At 39.9% G+C, this 21,828-nt stretch overlaps 1 protein-coding gene across 1 annotated transcript in view; it reads right to left on the reverse strand.

The window, feature by feature from the left end:
• The window catches only part of LOC122575836 (dynein axonemal heavy chain 2), a 39,225-nt gene that overhangs the window by 14,145 nt on the left and 3,252 nt on the right, over nt 1–21,828 (reverse strand). Inside the window, exons 3-34 of the mRNA XM_043745303.1 lie at nt 19,021–19,157; nt 18,601–18,943; nt 17,964–18,483; nt 16,267–16,409; nt 15,483–15,628; nt 15,303–15,396; nt 13,255–13,425; nt 12,960–13,149; nt 12,763–12,859; nt 12,430–12,681; nt 11,751–11,878; nt 11,463–11,581; nt 11,223–11,337; nt 10,956–11,089; nt 10,703–10,896; nt 10,328–10,556; nt 10,001–10,152; nt 9,689–9,939; nt 8,923–9,143; nt 8,589–8,703; nt 7,973–8,144; nt 6,932–7,107; nt 6,173–6,335; nt 3,426–3,650; nt 2,931–3,219; nt 2,710–2,847; nt 2,030–2,200; nt 1,182–1,473; nt 1,002–1,093; nt 582–785; nt 282–487; nt 15–200 (exon numbers count right to left, since the gene is read on the reverse strand). Of these exons, the coding sequence (XP_043601238.1) occupies nt 15–200; nt 282–487; nt 582–785; nt 1,002–1,093; nt 1,182–1,473; nt 2,030–2,200; nt 2,710–2,847; nt 2,931–3,219; nt 3,426–3,650; nt 6,173–6,335; nt 6,932–7,107; nt 7,973–8,144; nt 8,589–8,703; nt 8,923–9,143; nt 9,689–9,939; nt 10,001–10,152; nt 10,328–10,556; nt 10,703–10,896; nt 10,956–11,089; nt 11,223–11,337; nt 11,463–11,581; nt 11,751–11,878; nt 12,430–12,681; nt 12,763–12,859; nt 12,960–13,149; nt 13,255–13,425; nt 15,303–15,396; nt 15,483–15,628; nt 16,267–16,409; nt 17,964–18,483; nt 18,601–18,943; nt 19,021–19,157 (6,065 nt within the window). The remainder of the gene's footprint in view (nt 1–14; nt 201–281; nt 488–581; nt 786–1,001; nt 1,094–1,181; nt 1,474–2,029; nt 2,201–2,709; nt 2,848–2,930; nt 3,220–3,425; nt 3,651–6,172; nt 6,336–6,931; nt 7,108–7,972; nt 8,145–8,588; nt 8,704–8,922; nt 9,144–9,688; nt 9,940–10,000; nt 10,153–10,327; nt 10,557–10,702; nt 10,897–10,955; nt 11,090–11,222; nt 11,338–11,462; nt 11,582–11,750; nt 11,879–12,429; nt 12,682–12,762; nt 12,860–12,959; nt 13,150–13,254; nt 13,426–15,302; nt 15,397–15,482; nt 15,629–16,266; nt 16,410–17,963; nt 18,484–18,600; nt 18,944–19,020; nt 19,158–21,828) is intronic.

Below are 21,828 nucleotides of genomic sequence, written 5' to 3' on the forward strand. Positions count from 1 at the left end.
TTGTTTAAAATTACTTTGACTGGATTTTCCATACCGGAGGCAATCTTTCTTCCCAGGAAACGAACGATCGTAGTCGAGAGTCTACAAAGTATTCGTATACAGTGTCTCGCAGTGGGAACGTGCCTTCGATCTCTCGTATGAAATTGTCCACCTTAAATCTACCCTCTTCGTTAACCGACGCACAAATAGACCATATCAAACTAATACAAAATCAAGTCTCTGTAAAATTAGATCTAAAAATTGCGTCTTCTGGATGTGAGATCTTTTTTGAAAAATTATACCAGAAGAAGAACCACATTCTGCAAATATTGGCGAACATGTCTACGTCTCCCGTGAACTCAACCCCATTTTCAGCGGTGGCAAGCACTTCTAGAAGCTTGCATAATGATTGAACGGCGTTTAGTTCGGGAACTGGGACAAGATCCTCGCATTTTCGTCGTTTAAATTCTAAAGTATCGTTCACGTGCGCACTGAACAATTTTTTCATCTGCAGTATATATTTCACTTTAGTTGTCGTATGAATTTCACATCTCTAACTTGACTTTTTCTATCAAAGTTTGTAATAAGACTAGGAGACTTACTTCCTCTACGAATTCTGTCTGTCGTTGAAACTTCTGAAGCCAGCTGTGCATGTAAGGTGTCCAACCAAGGTCTTTGTAATCGTTATATACCATTCCAGCCCGCGAAACCGTCGCTGGAGAGGCGACAGCGAGGTCTTGGACCTCGAATAATAGCAATACTTGATTCGGCAAAGTGATTCGATCGTTATTTATGAGAGTTAAAACCTATAGACACGTTAGACATATTTCGTAATAATCTATACAATTTAGTAATCAATAATTGTTAATTTATTATTTGTAAGTTTAAAAAACCAGAATTATAAACCTCTAGACCCCTCCCTTTAGATATAAATTTTCTTCTATTCGAAAGTTATTAACTAAGAGAAATTCTCTAAATAATATCTGGATTTTTCGAGGAAGTAGAGCTTTCAGGAAGCGTACCTTGTTATCGTCCATTACGCTGTTCATGTTCTCGATCCAGTCAGCGTCCACTGGACCGTCAAAGAGGATCCATTTCGTGTCAGGGCTATCGTCTGTCAAAAGTAACGAGACTCTGCCGACTTTGTTCAATTTGCCGCAACCAAACCGTGGTAGTCAAAAAATATAAAGAATTCTGTGTACCGGAACAGGTTTTTCGCATGATCGACGATATAACGCCATCGTGCCATTCGCCAGTGGTGAGGTTGTATTCGCCGTAAAGTTCAGCGAGGCTCAACGCCTTTGGATTAATGGGATAGACATGAACGGCGGTGTATCCTGGTTTCTTGTCGTTCTTCATGCTCGTCATCGTGTGCTGTAACACCTTCCATGTAACCGTCTTCGCTGTGTTCGACTCGCCCACTATCATCGTCGAGTGCCTCGAATTCATCGTCTCGTACAGCTCGATAACTTTCGTCAGTATCAGGGGAATAGGCTGTAAACAATGTTAGCTGTGCAAACTGGCGCGCGTGCACTTCCAGAAGTTCACGCAGCCTCCTAGATTGCGACGTTAATGGCGTCTGAAGACGATCGACTGAAATTCGCGATCGAATTGACATTCCAGTTGATTTTCGCCCGCTTTGACAGTCCAATTAAGGGTAATCGAATCTTTAGCGTGAAATATATTTTTAAAATTAAATTGAGGAGGAATAAATGCATATATACAGGCGCGTTGATCGTGTTCCTTGTTGTAGCTGCTATAGAATTTTACGACGCGATAAAATTCGTTTTTAAAAGTTAACGTGCAATGAAAACATCGATATCCGTAAGGATGTATGGGGCAGTTTTGCAATTTATCGAGTACATTATTCTCAGCTCGAATCTTTGGATTCTGATTGTCAGCGTGCAATATGCAAGTACTAAAGATTACCATTTTGACGAACATGGTAATATTTCCTCGATCGAAGGTTCTTTTATTAAAAAATAAACGCCTGTAAAGATCAGCACGTCGTTCTGCGTTCGATGTAAGGGGCTGAGGCGTTCGAGATTACCTGGAGCTTCAGTTTGATGGCCTCCTTGGTTATGTAACCGATAATTTCGCTGTAATCCACCGTTGGTATCTCCGCATCGGGGAAGAGATCGCTGGTGATACCGAGGAACAACGGCAAGTCGTCCGAGGTGAGTTTAGCGATGTTCATATCCTTCATGGCAAGAATGATCACCTGCGCGCGATTCACCATATATTTTCATCGTTCCCTCGTTTTACCGATCACGTAACGTCTAATGCCGGATCGAACGATCGCGCCACGTTTATCGCGGTAAAGCGACCGGATAAACGTAGTCGCGTAAGTCTCGAATCTATCTCGAACACGATGTGTGGCGACAGAGTAGAAACTGTTTTAGAGAGAGGAGTGTAAACAAAGTGGTAATCGAGAGAAAAATGGCAAAGTAAAGGTATAAAGGGCGGGGATTGACTGTAGCGTAAAACGATGAAAGGCTGAGGCGATGGAAAATTGGATTTTTCTGTCCTTATGTGGTTTTGTTGTTATAAAGAAAAGAACGAAAAAGGGGAATGGTTAAGCTATCGTTACAGTGGTTTCGTGTTCTGACGAACTCTAACGAATGAAGCATCTGAAGATTGAGATACATACATATACTAATAAGAATTTGAATTGTTATCGAATTATATATGCAAATTATTCATCAGAACACGTATTCTCTGCAATCTTACTTCCTCGTCCGGCAGATTCGGATAAAGCCTCTTCTTTTTCCCTGCGTATCTCGTTAGGGTCACTATTCCCCTCAAACCAAAGTCATAATGAAATTGTTTGCTTAATTGTTGCTGAGCGAGCGTGTATAACGTGAAAACCTACAAAAAGGAAAGTAGAAAGAGGAAAATAGATTAATTCGAGTCTCATAAAAGGATATATTTCACGGAAGGATTGTACGAACCTTCTTGGCGAGAATTCGCGTCTGTTCGAAACCCTCGCAGAACAAATTGATCTCGGCGATCATGCCGCTGTCAGGCACCATCATTGAAATTGGCCTGAACATGGATTTCAGATTATCAGGCAGTTCAGTGCGACCTGCGTAACCTGGATTCATCGTAATGAAGACGCCGCAGGTGTGCACCAGCGATATTTCATAGCCCTCGAACACGAACCTGGTGAGTTTCTGCGAGAGCGCAGAGAGAATCGATAGTATCTGTTGTGCAACCACCGATAACACCTCGATGTTTATGCTATTGTGGAGAAAACAAATTCAATTGTAGTGACCACCAAGTGTCATTGCACGAAGGTCAAACAACATCGAAACTGGCGAAATGTAGTTCTGGCAAAGTCAATGTTTCGAAAACACAACTATTTTCAAGATGACATAGTATTGCGTGATATAACGAGAGGGCATAGGAAACCGATATAAAGAAACTGGATGATCTTTCCCGTTTACCGATTAAATTCATCGAAACAACCCCATGCGCCGGTCTGAGCCAGTCCAGAGAATAATCTACCCATGCTTTTGTAATCCAACCCTTCGGAACAGTTCTGCACGATCACATTGAATCCCAGTGCTTTTCCTAGATCCTTCACGGTCTCGGTTTTCCCTGTACCAGCTGGTCCCTTGGGGCTGCCACCACGATACAAGTGTAGAGCTGTGGTGAGAGTTATGTAACACCTACCATCGAAATAGAATTATTCTCAAAGGGCTGCTATTAATTTATTATGACAGTTATTAGATCGGTCGATAATTCGAATCGTATCATGTTTCACATTATAACCATATTATGACATAACGCATACAACATTAAACTTGCTTTAACATTAAACAGAGTATAATCTGTATATCTTAGTAGCCTCTTCGTTTTAACAGTTTTACAATCTTGCGTGAAATAAGATAGTTGAAGAATTTATAATAAATTATTCGGCAAGACGAGCCAAAAATTTGTATTTCCAGACATTATAGCATCTCCGATCTCTCGTTGAACGTTTCCACAAATTCGGACACGCTGCGATTCATCGTTTAATCCGTTTCTAGAGTAAGAGGCGAGTCGACGACGGCTGTAAGGGTGGGACGCGACGTACTACTACGAGGAATCGTGTTTCTCGGAGGGCGCGTTGCGTTCTTCTTTCCGCAAGACAAATTCTCGGAACCGGAGAATAAATGTATCGGGACGGCCGGCCCTGTCCATAAATTAGAGCCGAGCGGCTCGAACCCTTTTATCGCGATTAAATCGATACCACGTTAAGTATCCTCTCTGAGCTGGCGTTGCTGTCCTCCAAACCCCTCGATCCGTTTCCTTTGATGTCCCTTGTCGCGCAAACTGCTCTTCCCTCTCGATAACAACCACCATGAGAGATTGTATCGCATCCTGTCCTAACTGACGTATATTACGCGGTTCTGTACACAAGCTGAGCTTATGTCCGCATTGCTGGACCAAGGAAATTGCGTTTGGAGATCCGTAGGATTTTGTCGTGGCGAATTTTCTCTACTTTTCGTCTGACAACGATAGACTCCAGATATAATTGATATACTACGTGTAAAATCGTTGAGATTATGTGTTGTTTTGTCAAACATTTCAACCTAATTCAACGCGCATCCTCTAGCACCAACTTTTAAAAATTCTACGATTTTTACTTTTTACTTGTCATCTCTAGTTTTTAGCAATCGTTTTAACAGTTATTTCTCACAGTGGTGGATGGTTCTTCGAGCTAGTTAGTTTTATTAATCGGCGCACTGCGTGCAAACGCGAACCAACTTCGATCACAGCATTCGATCAACTACGAGAAATAAACAATGAGAATAAACGATAGCAACATATTAATATCATCGATGTCGAAAACGGCGGAAAGGATACGAATTTGTTAAAAAGTCAATGATCGTTTTGATGTTTGTCGAGAGGGTAAAGAGGGTGGTTTAAGTTGCGAAACGTTCTCGAAAGGGTGTAATCAACATTAATCAACGATGGTTCTTGGACTCAAGACGACGAGTATGATCCTCGAAAGTTCGCGAAACTTCGTGGACATTCGCGAAGAAACGTTCAAGCGACAAATTTTCACCGAGGGAACATCAGCGGAGATGTAATTAACGTTAATCAACGAGATTCTGGCAACCCCGTAGAAGAGAAGAGACGAGCTCTTTGGATTTTGATGTAAGTTCATCAATTATGAGAGAAAACTCGGATGTCAGCGTTCGATCAGGGAACGACACGTGCGAAACAATCACTAAAAACGAATTACCTTCAACGAGTCAAAGACGCTTGTCTCCATAGTTTCGTTAATTTTCCTCTTAATAGACGATAATAGTAACGAAATTTTATTGCACCAGGCTTTCAGATTGTTTAAATATCTTCATTTAGCGATCCTTATTTTAAGTATTGTGGTATCAGTGGAACAGAACGAAACGAATGAAACTACTTTGCGTATTCCGCATATTGGTGGGGTGAATTTTTAGAGAATTTCTTTGGACAAAGAAATTACTATATCCACGAGATTGCCAATCTGATTAGTTAGCAACTCTTCTCCGTTTAATAGTTTGAGACAGAGATCAATGGCGACTTCAGGTGAACCAAACCTCATATTGCGAGTAGCTGAAGTTTCAAGCAATTTAGTCCCGAATTGCAGTCGGTGTCATGTATGCTTTGTTTCATTACGTCTAACGAAGTTAATATTTCGAGGACGAGGGTAATAGAGTGAGAGTCACCGCGAGATTGCGCGTAATTGTAAGCTCGCACGCCATCGGTAATCGTCGCGACTTCTGACCTAATTATCCCATATCACAGCACCGACTCGCGTGTAATAGCCTCTCGAATGGTTCACGCATTCGTAACCGCTTTCACGCGTGACCCTGTTTCCTGTTGCCAATTGTGATGACGAGTAGCTTGTAAGTTTCCGCCTCGAGAAAAGCGTAGTTCTTAGGAGCGGTATTTAAACTGATGTGTGTTATCCTGGCGTTTTGTGTTAAATTAGGGTCGAATTTTGATATATCGATAATATGCGTATCTTGTTTTAATAGAAAGTTAAAATAAATAAATTCTGTTGCAGGTACTAGGCTTAAGACTATTATTATATGATTTAGATTTCCAGCATAATAACACCGACTTGTCAAATACTTATTTTTTTTTCCCAAAAGATTCGTTTCTTTATCCAATGCTATTTTTTTTTTTTTTACCATAAATCACAGGAAATTGAATATCTTACCTATCGGTGAGCGGCGTTATCACCAAACGTCCCGTGTTACCAAGATACTCGTATCCGTAGACAAAATACGTGTTCGTCTGCCAGACGATGCAATCGTCGATATCTTTGTCCCAGTAGAATCTCAGCTGTGACAGCCATTCGAAGGCGGACACGTCTCTGCAGTCTGTAAACGAGGTCGAAAATCGGCTTTGCAACGAAAACGTATTTTCGACAATCCTGTTCGAATCGCGTCGTGCGTGATGAAACATCGAAATCAGTCGACCCCTTGTATATTAGTTTAATTCACGAAATCGCATTAATTGGCGACGCGTCCCCGGACAAATCGTTGACGCGCGAATTTACGGAATACATTGGACAAACGTTGCACCTGTTCACTTAGCAATATTTGCCGATGGCGCGGGCTAAATTGTTTCCAGGGATACAAGGATAATACGCGCTCCAATCTATCTGGCTATTCATCTATTTTCGACTCGATACAGCCCAATGAATTTACGAGATCCTGGGGGACAGACGACCATCCGTTGAAAACCGTGTTGTCGTGCTAACGTTATAACGCGAATATGACATCGTGCAAAAGTCTTAAGCTATACAGCAAAAGGGAACTTTTGTTAAAATATTATTCCAATACTGTTTGATGTAGCTGTTTGTGATATGCTGTTTTTAAGAAGAGTTTGACCAAGGACAAGAAGAAAGCAAGAAAGATACAAGATTTGGTTAGATTGGAAGCTAACTGGATTGGAAATTGGATAGATCACTTACTAGCTCGGTACATTTTCTCGATAACATCTCTCGCGTGGATTTCAATCACCGCGATCGCCTTGAACTTTAATCGTTGAAGATGGGTCAGTTCGCCTCTGATCGCTTCCGTATACTTGCTTAATACCTGGTTCTGTCGTTTTCGTAGCTTTTTTAGCGGCCTTCTCGAGTCCACCATCCTTGAAATACGTTTATTACCGGTTATTAGTAAATTCAAGCGAAACCCTTTTTCTCTTATCGTTACAACATCGCATACTTCTAATCTATCTAACATTCGTTCTACGCAATCCACAAAATCGTCCGTGAAAAAAACTCAAAGGCTATTCAAAAAGGAAAAGAGTCATTAATTATCCTCGTCAGACAGTATCACCTCTCCGCATCTACATTTAACCTTCTACCAGTAAAGCGTCGTAGCTGGAGGAAATTTTTCCCGCTCGCAAGCGGCATAATCAGCCTCTTTGTCCGACACCTTTGTATCCCTTTATTTCTTTCAACGGGAGTAGCATCCCCGTGGCCAACGAGAAGGTTCTGGGTGCACCCAGATCCGGATAGCTGTTCTACCCGCGGACGAACGTTGGAACAGGGTCCCGGGACGTAGGGATTTCCTTCTCCACCGTTGGGTGTGGGTTAAATTATTCGCAGTACGGCTAGTATATGCAAACGAGGGAGGAAGGGTGTTCAGCTAGGTCGGTGTGACTGTGGATCGTAACACGGGAGCCGGAATATGCAAAATTCCCCTTATTAGAGTTACCGTGTCCCTTTATTCGCGAATCCAACCCCCGTATCTTTCACTTTCCCTCTGCCCGCGTCTTCGTTCTCCGTTCTTCCCTCGTTCAGTCTGTCTCCAACAGAGCAGAGGTAGCCTTTAAGCCGTTACATTCGGTTTTCCTTCTGTTCCTATCCCTTTATCTTTACCATCCTTTTCCCTCTCTTTTCAACCATACCCACCATCCCCTCAATTTCAGGTGCATCGTTCTGGTTATAGACTGCTGTAACCAACGTCGTCGCTAAATTTTCATTCAGAGTAGCATGTGTGAGGCTCACCTGCAGTGTTGAAGGGTACGGGTGCAGTCGGTCGTCCACTGGATCTGAGTGGACGTAATTCCAGGCTGGCTTGGCCAATCTTTCACCCACCTGTCGCGTTTCGCGGACATTTTTCGCAGCGCGCTACGACACTGCTTCAGCATCTCGCGCAGACTGGTCCTCATCGCGGTCTCTGCGAAATCGCCATTTTTATTTTTTTTTTTTCATTTCCATGCCCTTTTTTCCCGTCGTTCCATTGCACGATCAACCCCTACCGCTGTCGTTCGCGCGCTATGCCCTTTCATCCCATACAAATTGCGTGCCTTTCATGAAAAATTGTTGCCAAATGGCCCCTTGAAAACGCTGAATAAAAGCGGCCCGAACGATACCAGGCTGACCTTTTTTTTTTCATCGCCGGATGCACTCGTACAGTGTCAAATTTGATTTTCGAATGAGATGGATGATAGATGTTTGGGTCTTTTCACTTCCACACAGTTTGATTGTACGTAAAGTTGCTGCGTCATAGTTCCCATCGTTATGATATTAATGGAGATAATTTTGAAACTGAGTTTTAGTTTATCAGTATTTTTTCAAACTGATTTTTATCGAAACAATTATCATAAGAGAAACATCTTACCAACATCGCAGAGCCATTTCTCGACCTGGCCCTCCAGAACAACGGGCGCGTTAAAATCGATACATTCTCCTTCGTTAGAGTTCATCGCAATCGCCAAATTCTTTCCAATTATGGACTACAAAGTCACACGAAATATCATTAAGTATATTCTAATATACAACATAATAAAATAAATCTACTAGAATGAACGAAAAACGTTATGAATTTTTCAAACAGTTCAATACTTACAACGAAGACATTTTCAATGAGAAACACGTGTAATTCGACAGATAAATACCCATATCTTTTTTTTTTTTAGCAATGAATATAAATTCAACTAACAAGTTAAATTTACCTTAGTTGTGGTCAGAAATTTAATATTCTCGAAGAGCTTCTTAATATGTTGTTGTATCAGTTCGGGCTTCCTCGCATTCGCCAGGATCTCCAGTAGATCGTCGTTAGAAATGAAGTAAAACCTTGGAAACACGTGTCGTTTGGTTTCCAAGTACTGTTCCAGAGCACGTTGCATCGATTCGAGCTTGTCATTGAGTTTATTCAGAAGTTCCAGTAGACCAGCTACGAAGACAAGAGAGAAATTAGGTGAGCCGAGTCGGAGGAAAAATGCAAATGCTTCCGGTGGACCGGATTTATATTATTTTATAGCGCGGTCTTCGTGTCGGTACGCGGCTTTGCCCTCCCTTTTTTCCTTTTCACGTTCCAACAGACGACGACGACGACGTGTCGTACATTTTTCATTCTCCTTTTTCTTTCCTTGCGCTTGTTCGATTCGCCTGAATATTCCGAACAGCCTGTTCGAATTACAATGCATTGCGCGCGTCTTATGTTTGGAAGATTTTATTGGATACGCCTACTTTGTTTTTCTTTCGCTTATGTTCTTTCTTACAGCCGCTTAAGAAATTCTTCTTTAATTTTGTTCCATGATTTTCGTGAGTTAATCTTTTTAACCCTCCCAATTCCTTTCAGAAGTACATTAAAATACGTAAATATAAATAATTTACAAGTGCGTTTTTAATTCTGTCGTTAAGTCGGATAAACAAAATTCGATAGGTGTATGCAGACTTTCGTCATTCACCGTATGCTCGTTTTCTCAGAATACATACGTGGATTATGAGTGGCTTCTAATGCCAAACCGTAGGATGCCATCCGCGAAGTAATTGCGATCCACTGTCTTGTCAGTTTGTCGTATTCGTTGGTTTCCTTAGGGAGCTGTTTTCGGATGTCTTCCGTGGTGAATATATTGTCCATGTACATGTAACCGCGCTGAATTAACAGGGTCGTTTCGAGAACCTCCCCGATGGTCGAAAGGGTTCTCTCCCAGTAATCAACTTCCTCGGCAAACGGTTCAACGAACCTGTAACACTTACACATAGCATCCCATCGAGTTTCCCTTGGAGCACGTCAGTTTATCAAACCTCGTTGCCTTCATGGCTGATAATTGAATTTGATGATCCTCCAAAGATTGCATTATTTCGTCGATAGACTTTATCCTGAATATCCCGCTGTCTTTGTAAGGAATCATTTCTAAAGGCATGTTTTCCCAGATCTCGGAAATATTTTTCAGGCCCTGATGAACATGAGACGGGATCTCTTTATCTACTTAGACATTCCTGAATTTTTCTTTTACGATATGTTATTCGAGATAATGGTGTATTCAATTTATGATCGATTAGATATTTGTATATTTGCCTAACTTTTACTTTCTTACATCTAATATACCTTTTTCAACTTGTTACGCTTACGATTTCGATAGCTAATTCCATAGTAGCAGAGTTTGAGATATCGTCAATTTGGTCTGCATAATTTTGCAGCTCCATCTCCGCGATGGTATCGAGAGTGAAATCCTCAGATGTTTCGTCGAAATCACGATCTACAATTTCTTTGACTTTCGTCCAGTGTCTAGGCCTCATCGCCGGATTCTTCAGGTTGGTAATCAATGGAAGGGTACGCCTGAATCTATCCACTCTCCCCCTGAAAAATTTGTTATTCCACACATTTTGTTATCAGAGTAAGATGTCAAGAAACAGCGGTCTTCAAAATTTTATATCATTAATGAAAATGTGATTTTAAGAGAAGCAGAAAATGACAGAATAGAACAGGATAATTTCTATTGTTACCTCGAGTGTTCCACGATCTCCCAGTTCTTTTCTTTCAGCTCCCTGCTAAGACGATTCAGCTTCCTGAAGAGAATATTCGCAGTGTTCTCCATTTCTTCCATTTCAATCTTCCAGAAATTCTGCGTCCTGTATCTTTCCCAAGCATCGTTCCATTCGCTAGTGATCTCCCATACCAATTGGATGGCGTTCATGTCCTATTAAAATAATTTTCGTGCGTCTATACGAAAAGAACGGCGAACGTTTATCATTTTACCTGCTCTAATTGTATCAGTTTGAGGGAATCTGGTTGATTGATGTCGAACACTAAAAGCTGCGTTTTCAGCTTGGATTCTCTCTTTTTCAGTGCCGAAATTTCCCGTTCCGTGTAACTTATCCAGGCGAACGCATCTGTATTTTCGAAATTAGAATTAAGATGGAGTTAAACACAATCAAAAATTATACGAAAAATATACGATAAGCTGACGAATATGCGAGATTTATTTAGATTACTAATTCAGATAACTGTCCAAGTTACGAATACCTTGCGTCGTCCAAGCAGACGTGAATGGCCCAGTATCGAAAAATTTCGCTACTTGAGCTAATACTTCGTCTTCGAACATGAGGGCATCTTGCAGTAGGATCTGTTTGAATTCCTCCTAAAATAAATAATTATACCGTAAGAGTTCAACACATATATAAATAGAATATGCAGATGTTTATGGAAATTCGTAAACATTTGTGAATTTATAAATCTCAAAACAATTTATAGACGAATACTTGCCTTCTTTGCTTTCAATGCCTCTCTGCATTCCTCAAGAAGAGCTAAATAGGCGGTCCAGGAAGGCTGTATGTCGTGCAGTTTCCGCATGAAGTCGTACGTGAAGCTCACTTCGTACTTCTCTAGATCGAGAAAACGGAACGAATAGAAATTGCAAGGGAAAAAGAACAACACGTAACAATTAAGCCTATCGGGCGTTCCTCGATAAGGAGAACACCGTTGATCTCACGAGCTATCGGTCTCGCTACTGCCCTTTTGCACAAGAAAATTAAGAATCGTTTGGAGGTTTACCCAAAGTCTCGTATTGATAACGGATCTTTGGGAATTCGCTCTCTTCTCGAGGAATATCGGCGTTCAGCTTCTCAAACAACTGCATCGTGTATTGCATGCTGATAAGATCCGTCGGCTCTTTCGTTATTCTGCGAACGAATAAATTTACAGTTGCGACTAGTTGCTAAATGTAGTAAAAACCTGCGCAGGAATTTATTGTAATTATTTAGAGTACATAAGAGATATTAGAGATTTGGAGGGTATCGAGTTGCACGATTTATGGAGAAATTTTTGTAAATCGACTGCATACAGTATATGTCGCGCAATTAGGATAACTTCGAATTGGGTTTGGGATAAGTTTGATTTAGACTCGTTCTAGATTTGATTCGGATTTGGTTATATCTTCCCGCAGGGAAGACCGCCGGGATACAGACCGCGGATTCGCGGCTGAATCCCGCTTGCGTGAGTCCTTTGGGCATAGCGAACCCATGGACACGAGCTACACAGAACTGCCATAAATTTCATTATATTCAATTATATCGGCCTGATTATGTTATGGATCATTAATGGCCTCAGAATGTCTATTTTGGCTATGCGTTCACATTTTGATTAATATAAAGACGATTAATAGTACCGGATGAAATTTAGGAAACTCCATGGAGATTTTCAGGCTTATGTGATGAATTTATGTGGTACTAACTTCTTAGAATTGTCCGCGATATAGTGATACACGTGATGCACCATATTTTGGGTTTGCCGTAATAGAAGTTCAATCAACTTTTGTTGCCAAATCGAGCATTCTTCGATGATGGCACCTTTTAGTCGATCGGCATTCACGTCGAGGAAGTGCACAGTCATCACTGTTTCTTGCATCTGAACGTTATTGGCGATGATCGTGTATCTACTGATATCCGAGTCGAACGTCTCCGCGGTAGGCTTCAATTTTTCGTATCTAATCATGGATTTCATAAATCCATGTAGCTTTCACAGTGGTCAACGACATAGGCGAATATTTGTGAAATATTGTAAATACCTCTGAAGATACATGTCTCTATTTATTTCCCAAATTTCATGGAACGGTTCCCAAGTTTTCATGTAGTTTTGCATCTGAACGAAGCAGGCATTCACCTCTGAAAATTTGTATTAACATTTATTGTACTTAATATAGTAACTGCAATAAAAGTCATTTCGAAGGAAAAGAACAAGTATGAACGAAGGGGAGAATACAACCGTCGTTGAGTTTTTGTTGAAGATCGAGCAATTCTGGATCTTTCTCGTATATTTTCCAGAATGGTGGAATTTGAAAATCGAACTTGAATTTGTCTATCAGTCGAGTTATTCTTTTCAAGGGCTCTAAAAGATTGTCAAAGATCATAGCAACTTCCATGGCGATGTTTGCCAGGTCCGGCAGGAATTTTATCTACACATAGAAGAATCACAATCTCTTCCTCCAATCCTGACTCTTCCCGTTTTAATTTCTATTTCAAATAAGATAATAATAGAAAATAGAATATCGTACAATTACCTTATTGTCGATTAGCTCTACGTGTATCAAAATGAGCGGCGATGGTGGCGTAGTACCATCACCATGAAGAGCAACGTACATGACCTCGAGAGACGCGACCAAGCACATTTTGAAAGCCTCGCCTATGAGTAGGTCCATCCTGCTTAAGTAAACCTTCCACTCTTGCAAAGACTGTTAACAGATTTTTATGGAATACTGATAATTGTCATAAACTAACAATAAAATTAATAACTGTCAACTGTTATAAAATTCAGAATTAATTATAGTTTTTTTTATATTTATTGTTTGTTTACATTTTACGATTTATCCATTAGGACATTTGGCAAAATATTATAATTTAATATTTGATAAATATAGCATGTGGATGGCTACCCCCAGCGGGACTCCATCTTCCAGGTTGTTTATTGTTCTATTATGAGGTCTGCAGGATGCTTCTTCTTCAGTCTTCTTTCTATTATTGTTTTATTCGTTTCAGCAACCAGCTGATTTGGGTGTGTTGCAAGTCTTTCTTTATACTTTTTTGCATATCTGGCGATTTCCTCTTTGACTGTTGGAATTTTTAAATCTTTTCGTATGTCTTCATTTCTGACGTACCATGGAGCGTTAACTATTGTCCTTAAGATTTTTGCTTGCTCTGTTTCTATTTTATTTATGTGACTCATTGCTGCCATCCCCCATAGTGGGACTGCGTATGTCCAGATTGGTTTGATTATTGTTTTGTATATATTTAGTTTATTCATTATGCTTAATTTAGATTTTCTATTGATTAACCAGTATATCTGCTTCATTTTTTCACGTATTCTGTTTGTTATTGATTTTATGTGATGCTTCCATGTAAGGCGTGTGTCTAAATGTAGAATTAATTATAGTGACTTTATTTATTTGACAGATTTATTTAAAGCGATTGAAACAGGAAGACGATGGTTATTTGATTAGAGTTATTTCTTAATGTAGTAACGTAACACAACTAAAATAACTAAATTGGTACAACTAATTAACTTCTGAGTGACAACTCACAACTCACAACTTATGACCAACTCGCAACAATCGATTCACCATTAACTAACTCCCTCTACGAAAACGTCCTTTTATACCAGTTTTAGTACTCCTATCACGCACACGTGTATCATAGCCGTTAATGACCCAAGATGGTCACGTACACCTTTACAACAATAGGTAATTAAAAAAGGCCACGGCTGGGCCACATGGCCTATTGGGATTTCCCATGCTTCCCGGCGCGTCAGCACTTTCACTTTTTGCTGCACTGTAGTTTATCGGGTTTTTCTCAAATAGGTTTTCCGCGATATTATATAATTGTCAATCGAGAAAAACTGACTTATCCATGTTTCCTGGTGTATCTTCATATCACAATGGAAATAACGCGTGTAAGAGCACTTCCGGATTAACGAGTACGTGTGTTCCTCACAGCAATTACTTCACGCAGCGATATATCGTTACGCGAATCGGTCTGGTCCGGGTTTTCGCGTCGGAGTACCGCAAGAATTGCATCACATAGCCTACAGGAATAACGTGAGAATGTTTCGTGCGGATTTTACTCTGTGAATGGCCGCATTTGTTGTCGATGCAAGGAAGAAACGAGTAGTTCTGGGTGAGAATGAAAACGTCGGGACAGAACGACGCTGTGTCTCGCTATTATTTCATCGTGTTCAGCAACGTTTCTCTTCTACGTTCATCGTTTGAAGTATAAAGAGACATTTTAATAAAATATTTCGTATGATATATAGTTTTTCCTAGTGGACAGACACTTGGCCGTGTACACACCCGAAAGGATGCTAAATATTCCGAATACTTGGACACTGAATGCCTGGAGAGATTTTATGTCGCCATAAAAGTTCGCATCTACGCGAACATTCTCCCTCTATGGCGATTTATGTTATCAAGATTGCTTTTTACGAGGACGGTCAGTTTGGCTTTCGACAACGAGTGATTCAAATTGAGTATTATAAGCTTTAGTCATATAAACTGTAGGAATAAATATATAAAATAATGGAATAAAAAAGATATTTAACAATCTTTTGAACACTTACGTCTTCAAGAACATCCTTAAATCCATCCAAAATAACCAATATATACTGAAAGATGGTTCTGTGATAGCCCAATAGAACTTCGAAAGTTTCGTCCCTTAAATAATTCATTATACGTATTCAATGATTCGTCCTTTACCTTCAAAATTTACCATACTCATTTTAGATCCATTCAAATGGTACCTGGTTTTCAGTAACTTTTGCTGTAAATCCTCCAAAGTGTAAGTGTAATGCTGCCTGATTTTGATCATCGGCGTATCGCAAATCTTCTCACATAGTTTCATGATATCTTGATTCGATTCTTTGTAAACGTCAATGAACTCTTGAAGCTGCAAAAGAATACGTGCGATTGAAATCGACCTTTCCACTTCTCGTACATCGAGAAAGCTGTACGACGACATATACGATAGGAATCTTTGGCAACCTTGACACCTGCTGTGTGTCGGAATATTTAAGAATTTTGCGAAATGTTCGAACGAGACATAAGTGTCTATTTGTCATTTACTTATCAACATTCATTCGTGAGAGTAAGATTCTTTTTACAAAGTTGTTCGAGTCACTAGATCAAGGCAAGGAAGCGAACAAGGTCGAACAAGACACCATACCGAAAACGGGTGAATTTCGCACCGTTTAGCAAAAGGCAATGAAGTGTCCGGCTTTGTCCTTCGACCAAATTCCGTCGATTTGAACAGGGTAACGAATGACCGCAAACGCGGCCTCGGATATCCGCTATTGTTATTCCGTTTCGCCAGCACGCGCTCTTCTTGCTTAATTAAACAAACAAAGGCTGCGGACAGATCCCACTTGGCTGGGTCAAAATTTAATTTCGCCAGGACAGAGCCGGACTCGTTGCATAAATTTCTGCAGCGCATAATATAGGCGTCGCCCTTTCCGACCGATTTAGGTTGGACGAAGAGGACGATAGCGACGGTAACCAGAAACGGAGGAGGGATGGAACGAAGCGTACATTTGCCGTTTGGTTAAAGCAATCCTCGATGTATGCGTCCACGTATTCAGTGTTCCATGTCAGCCTGTTTAAGCCGGGATTGATCTTCCTGTCTACGTGGCGAATTAGTTCGCGGAACAGATCGCGTTCTGTCATCGACAACGCTGAAAAACACAATATGCTATATGTACATTAATACGTATACGTACTCGTTTATGCGCGCATGTGTCCACTCGATACAGTTCACCGCAGCAGAAACGTGATTATCCGAATCTGTTCGCTCTAGCGTACATTCGATCGTTCGATTACCATTTGATGTATCAATTCAAAATTCTCGTTGAAACGTACTCCTATTCGAGGATTTTTTTTTAAGTAGCGCGCAGGCTTTTCAGAGATACAAGGTTACGATGTAACGATGAAATTATATGGTTACGACGCTATTGGTTCGAACTACTTCGTTGACAACGAACAAACCGATTTCCACTTTTATGTTATTCCCCGCTCTTATGATATAATCTTCGTAATATAGATAGTACGGTATAGATGAATGAAGTTTCAATGAAACTCTCTATTGAACTTTTTATTCGTAGATTGCGTTCCGAACTCGTTAAATTTATCGACGATTTTTCAGAAGGAAATTAATTTATCGGGAAACAGATTTTCAGAGGAATTTCGAGGAGAGCGAGGTGCATCGTTTTAATTAACTAGGATAATCTAGCGCGTTCTTGTTCATAAACTTTGTACCTACCATCTTGATATTTTATAATCATGGCCGGGATTCTCTAGTCGATAATAACACGCGTAGTGGCGCGTTAAGAGCGAGCCGAAAGACGCGCCAGGTATTTCTGAGGGAAATGTACTTGACCAACTATTTCGCAATCTCCAGAACTCGAAATACAAACGGAAAGTTCGTGCACACCACAACGTTTGAAACTTCGAAACATCTGCTAGAATTTGTTCCAACACGTGTCTACGAGTTGTTCAGATTTATACAAATGATAAAGAAGAAACATCAAAAAAGAAAAAAGTAGATGAATAACATTCCAGATAAGAATAAAGTAGATGTTCAAATACTTTCGTCAGCCAGTGTATTTTCATCGATTTAGAAATATTCATCAATCGATGGAAGTGTCAACCCGTCGTGATAAATAGCGGACATGCCGCGGTCTTTGGAAAATGAAGGTCCAACCGGAATTTGCGCCACGCCACTAATTATTGCTTCGTAACTCGACGTATTCACAGGGTTTGATGCATCAGAAAATGTATATACGTTTAATAGAATTTGCCATGACGTGGAGAACGTCAGTTAGTGAGTTTGGAAGAAGCAATTTAGTGAGTTTTAATTAATCACGCGCTACGAGTTCCGTAATCGAAGTATTCGGCATCGATGAAAGGAAGAAGAAAATTAAGAAGTTGCGGAATATAGAGACATGACGATATTTCATTTACAATATCGTTTAATGTCACTTAAAGACCTCGAGGTTCGTTTTATTCTATAATCTGCATTAATTCATATACATATGAAATTCCCATGACGGCTGTAATTTCTGATCGATTTCGAAATATTAGAATAATCGAGGAGATAGTAGACGATCGTGGTTGGAAAAAAATCAGTAGAAAATTCTGAAATTACCAGTGTGGTATTAATTTATTATTATTAATTACCAATGTGGTATTGTTAAGAGCTTGTTAATAGTTTAATATTGCAACCAACTAACCTTTAATCACCTTATTGTAGCCAATAACTACAGCAAGAACGCTCTCGTAAACGAAGTTCAGAGTTTCCCATTTATCGTAAACGATCTGAACCTGAACAGGGATAGTGAATTTGAGAGTAATCCAATAGGCGGTTTCGCGGCATAAATTCAAAATGTCCGGGTTGATGTTGCAGCATAGTAATCCAGCAGACGAGTCGCTGCGTCGCATAAGGAAACGATCAAGCTTGACACGTGGATTTTCGCCAACCTCGTGTATCCATTTCATGTATATATCGGAAACGAAATCCTCGATCGATCTCTTTAGCAGATCGTGCTGATAGTAGATATCCTCGCTAAGACCGCAAAAGGGCATCCACATGGCCTGCTCGAGCACCTCTCTTGTTGATTGCAAACGAGCACCTTTCAGTCGTAGGTTCAATGCCCTGCCTGCATAATATGGAGTCATCGAAGGATACTCCTCCTTTTCGTCCAATATCTCCTGCTTCGTTCGTTGGATATCTTCGCTGAAGAGTTTCCATATCTATGGAGGGAACGAAATCTTTCTTTTATCTCACTTTCCTTAAATTTTCGCTTCGATATAATTTTTATAAGACACCTTATTTAATTTTGAGAATTTGAGATTTTACTAGCTTCGTACCTCGATCGTTTTAGCATCGAACAGAGCTTTCAGTTTCTCGCGATTCATGTAAGTGTAGAAACTCTGAAGATCCTCCACTGCTTCCTGTACGCTGTTCAGGCGTGCGAAAATTGACGTGACTAGGTTCTCGATGATGACTTCTAGATCTTTCATTTCGTTGCGAAAGGTAAACATGTCATCGTGCCACATGCCGTAATGAACATCGAGGATTCTGTTGGACTCCTGCTCGATCTTCTGCAGTGCCTCGTGAAATAATCTTTCGATTTTTTGACACACCCTTTCGCGCTCTTCTCCCTTCGTTCCACCGAACAGCGGTCTCATTATTTCCGTTGTTTCGTCTATTCTGTGCTTAGTATGCCAATGGGTTAATCCCTGATCAAATCGTCGGTCGACGGGCGTGAAGAGGTGCAGACTGATTACCTGGCAAAATCGATCATCGCCTGACAGATCTCAATCATGTCGTGGCACCTGCTAATGAAAATATCAATATGCTGGAATATATTGTCCCTGTCTAAATCCCATGGTATGTCCGTTAGGCTATTGTGGGCTTGCGCTATCTGCAAGACAAACACACAGAGATGACTGTTATTCGAAAGAATTGTCTCGTGAAAATATTACGCACGATCGAGTCAGTCGTTTAATATCCGGCCTAGTGACGCATTCAAATCGATCCGCGATGGAGAATGCGACTTTAAGCCGTTAAATGAGCTTTTGTTTCACCCTCTATACGCTTATCCCATTTTATTCTGTATTATCGGCTGTTCTGCCAGTGAAAACAGTTCGCCACCATCTCCACGGGATGGTGTATACATTCCTTTCAGCCTATCAGGGGTGAATGAACAGGGAATGTGTCACAATTCGCTCCTGCTATCCCTTTTTAGCGCCATCAACTAGTTTATCTCGCGTTAATGCTTTATCGTATGAATTATTAATGTATTCTACATATTACGTACATTACATACGCATAAATATTTCTTTCTATTTTTATCTCCCTGTGGATAAAAGTTGAAAGGTTGTATTATTTATATCGGAAACTCCGAGTATAAAGAAATAATTCTTCGTCAATTCGTCATTTTTACTATCAAACTGTTAGTCGTTTGAATTCTGACGATAAGTATATTCCATTCATGGTATGTTCTTATCTCTATATTATTACCTCTACTATGTCTATTTATATTATTCTTTTATTCGTTTCTATTACATATAAATAAATATTCTATATATTCTATATATTACCTCCATATCATGGTATATATTTCATTTCGTTCATTTTAGTGAAAGTGATACTTTAAAAGTAGATATCTTCTAGATATAAAGTATTGAAGAAGCTTTTATGATTCCTCGAAATACCATGCGGGCTATAGACTTTTCTATATAAAATCGTATCGCATTGTTACAGGGTGCACGAGAATTTTCTCTTGTCAAACATCATTCTAGGAACGCCATTGACACACCAGACGATTCAATTTCAAAGCGTTCGAGTGCATGATGTTGTTACGTCATTTCGTATCTTGTCAACAATCAGGCTGGCTTTCTTCCATTTTTATATTTTTCCCTTTTATATTTGGACGATCAATCGGGGGATCGCGATTCATTTTCGAAAGGGACGCACTTGATCGTTTTTCGAGAGCTTCATAAACAATCGGAATATCGAAATTGCAATATTATTTCGTTGCTCCATTGCTATCGTCCTATTTTTTTCGCTGTGGCGCCTGTTTTTTAATAATTTGGGTTGAGATTGTTTTGTACTATATTGCGCATTCTGTATATTTGTACGCTTTTAAATTTCTCATAAATGCGCTATCATCAAAAATCTGCTAATTAGATGTACAAAATCTTCTCTAATGTACTAATGTATTCTATAAAGAATAAAAAGTATCGTTTGCCAGCCTCAATTCGTCGTCAAAACTCTTTGTGATCTAAGGAACGTTGTTTCGCTCTCTATCAATGACTCATAGTATGATCATTGAGATTTTGCACGGAAAAATCGAGAATTTCAGACTTTTTGACTACGATTTTTGCGCCCTCAGTTCGCGAGAATAACCTCGATGCGATACGTAGCCCATGGCAATTCTCATCCCTGTCGACGCTTATCTAGCCACACGGGAAACGCCTAAGTCGAGGTTACTGTGACTTCCGTTTAACGCGAAAACTTGACCCGGTTCCAGAAGTAACCCTCCCTTCGGCGACAACACGCCACCCTCGTTGCGCAGGATAAAATGTTAAGTTTGAGATTGACGAATTATCTTTAAACGTTTCCCCTTTTGCAGCCTTTTCTGTTACGAGGTTGTTTGATGACAGTTTAAGATGTGATTTGCTTTCTTTCTTAGTTTTATAAATTTGTCTCAGTCATCAAGTATACCAAGTAGTGTCAAAATAGAAATATCGACGAAAATAGATTAGATAAATATTCATCATTAGACTGCGATGTTATGCTAATTCATATTTTTACGAATGTAGATAAACTAACAGGACTCGAATAGAAATTTCGAAACATTATAACTAATGCTCCGGTACTTTGAATAATTTTTATGTTTTTGAATATTGTGTTCAGTTTGTAAATTTTTAAATACAAATGTATAAACATGTACAGTTTACTTATCGTATTTTTTCAACTGAGTTTTTCGTTTAATTTGTGACGATATTAAAATTATCAGTCGCGCAGTGAGCTTAGCAATACTTTTACGTTCATTTGCACGTAGCACGGGTGCTCGCGTGTTGTTTTACCACGATTCGTCGCGATTAAAGGAAGATAAGATTAATTGCAGGCTCGAGCCGCTCGCCTCGGCGAATATTATTTTAACAGGGATGGGAGCGTGTTCCCGCGTTCACGGGGATCATTGTGAACCGGCCAAAGGGTGGGTACAATTACCGTGACTTCCGCTTAACGCGGGAACTCCTCACTTTGCCTAACGGCTCTTTCCTAAGTATCCAAAGTAACTCCGCACACGTCGTTTAATAGTCCCTTAATGCACCGACCGTCGACTGAATTTGTACGCGATAACACGGTGAACATTCAAACAGTCTTTCGAAAGTATTATATGTATTCAAAAAGTAAAAGCAAATATCGAACGATTAAAGAAATATCAGGCATTTAGAGCAAAAGTGGATTCTACTACATTTTTATCAAGTACATTTATATATTATCGTTAAGATACTTTTTCAGACACTTGTTTATTTTTAACAAGATCTATTTTAATTATATTACGGATAAAATCAAATTGTAAT

This window comes from Bombus pyrosoma, linkage group LG15 (genome assembly GCF_014825855.1).
Source record: "Bombus pyrosoma isolate SC7728 linkage group LG15, ASM1482585v1, whole genome shotgun sequence".
Taxonomy (NCBI): Eukaryota; Metazoa; Arthropoda; class Insecta; order Hymenoptera; family Apidae; genus Bombus; species Bombus pyrosoma.